Source organism: Alexandromys fortis, unplaced genomic scaffold (genome assembly GCF_014885135.2).
Source record: "Alexandromys fortis isolate MF-2015 unplaced genomic scaffold, M_Fortis_MF-2015_v1.1 scaffold_497, whole genome shotgun sequence".
Lineage (NCBI taxonomy): Eukaryota > Metazoa > Chordata > Mammalia > Rodentia > Cricetidae > Alexandromys > Alexandromys fortis.
In genome coordinates, this window is record NW_026068384.1 from 118,408 (window position 1) to 120,378 (window position 1,971).

General features: G+C 67.8%; 1 protein-coding gene across 1 annotated transcript in view; it reads left to right on the top strand.

Moving 5' to 3' along the window:
* Positions 1 to 601: 601 nt before the first annotated feature.
* The window catches only part of LOC126495533 (synapsin-1-like), a 12,570-nt gene continuing 11,200 nt past the window's right edge, over positions 602 to 1,971 (top strand). The window contains exon 1 of the mRNA XM_050133130.1: positions 602 to 1,434. Within this exon, the coding sequence (XP_049989087.1) occupies positions 743 to 1,434 (692 nt within the window). The 5' untranslated portion in view covers positions 602 to 742. The remainder of the gene's footprint in view (positions 1,435 to 1,971) is intronic.

Genomic DNA, 1,971 nt, shown 5'->3' on the forward strand with positions numbered 1-1,971 from the left:
ATCTCCGGGCTCGGCAGAATTCGGCAGAGTTCGGATATCTCCGTGCTCGGCATAATTCGGATATCTCCGTGTTCGGCAGAATTCGGTATAATTCGGATGTCTCCGTGCTCGGCAGAATTCGGCAGAATTCGGATATCTCCGGGCTCGGCAGAATTCGGCAGAATTCGGCAATCTCCGTGCTCGGCAGAATTCGGCATAATTCGGATATCTCCGGGCTCGCAGAGTTCGGCATAATTCGGCCATCTCCGTGCTCGGCAGAATTCGGATATCTCCGTGTTCGGCAGAATTCGGTATAATTCGGATGTCTCCGTGCTCGGCAGAATTCGGCATAATTCGGATATCTCCGTGCTCGGCAAAATTCGGCATAATTCGGATATCTCCGGACTCGGCAGAATTCGGATATCTCCGGGCTCGGCGCAGTCCGGACATCTCCGGGGATTCACGAACGGTGTTCGGCAGAGCTCGGCGGAGTCCGGACGTCCCCGGGGACTCCCGAACGCAGCGCCGCCGCCCCTGCCCGTGGGACTTTTCTCGCGCGGGACCGGAAGGAGCGGGGCGGCGGGGGGGGGGGGGGAAAGAGGAAGGCGCCACCGGCCCGCGGAGCTGACGTCATCCATCGGCGCCGCCCACCCGGACGCCGTGGTTTGCGCTGATCGGTTCAGCACCGCGGACAGAGGACGCGCGGCGGCGCCTGCGCACTAAGCGGCGTCCGAGTCAGCACCGCGGACAGAGCCCCTGGCGCATGCGCAGTGCGCGACGACGGATTTGCCACCGCGGGCGGCGCATGCGCGCCGCGCGACGTCCGCTTCAGCACCGCGGACAGAGGCCCCCCGCGGCGCGGCGCGCATGCGCCTCCTCCGCGGGGCTGACGTCACCCGTCACCCGTCCGCAGCGAGCGAGCGAGCCGCGGAGGAGCCGAAGCCGCCGCGGCGAACTCCTACGCGCCCGCCGCGGCCCCTGCCCCCGCGGCCCCCCGCACCGAACTCCTACGCGCCCGCCGCGGCCCTCGCGACCCCCGCCCGCCGCCGCCATGAACTACCTGCGGCGCCGCCTGTCGGACAGCAACTTCATGGCGAACCTGCCGAACGGGTACCTGTCGGACCCGCAGCCCCCGCCCCCGCCCCCGCCGCCCTCCTCCTCCTCCGCCCTCAGCCCCGGCGGCGGCGGCGGCGTCGCCTCGCCCGGCTCCAACATGGCCGCCGCCGCCCCCGCCGCCGCCGCCGCCGCCGCCGGCGCGGGCTCGTCTCCAGCCGCCGCGGCCCCGAGCTCCGTGCCCTCCCCATCCGGGTTCTTCTCGTCGCTGTCGAACGCGGTGAAGCAGACGCTGAGCGAGCAGGTCGGGGGCGGGGGCGGGGGCGGCGGGTCCGGGTCCGGGGGCCGCGGGGGCACCGCGGCGCGGGTGCTGCTGGTCGTCGACGAGCCCCACACGGACTGGTGAGTGCCATGGCGGCGGCGAATGAGTGATTCTAGGGCTGAATGAATGATTCTAGGGCTGAATGAATGATTCTAGGGGTGAATGATTCTAGGCCGGGGTGGGCACCGCGGGTGGGGTTCTGCGGGTCGTCGACGGGCCCCACACGGACTGGTGAGTGCCATGGCGGCGGCGAATGAGTGATTCTAGGGGTGAATGAATGATTCTAGGCGGCGGTGGGCACCGCGGGTGGGGTTCTGCGGGTCGTCGACGAGCCCCACACGGACTGGTGAGTGCCATGGTGGCGGCGAATGAGTGATTCTAGGGCTGAATGAATGATTCTAGGGGTGAATGAATGATTCTAGGGGTGAATGAATGATTCTAGGGCTGAATGAATGATTCTAGGCGGGGGTGGGCACCGCGGGTGGGGTTCTGCGGGTCGTCGACGAGCCCCACGCGGACTGGTGAGTGCCATGGCGGCGGCGAATGAGTGATTCTAGGGGTGAATGAATGATTCTAGGCGGCGGTGGGCACCGCGGGTGGGGTTCTGCGGGTCGTCG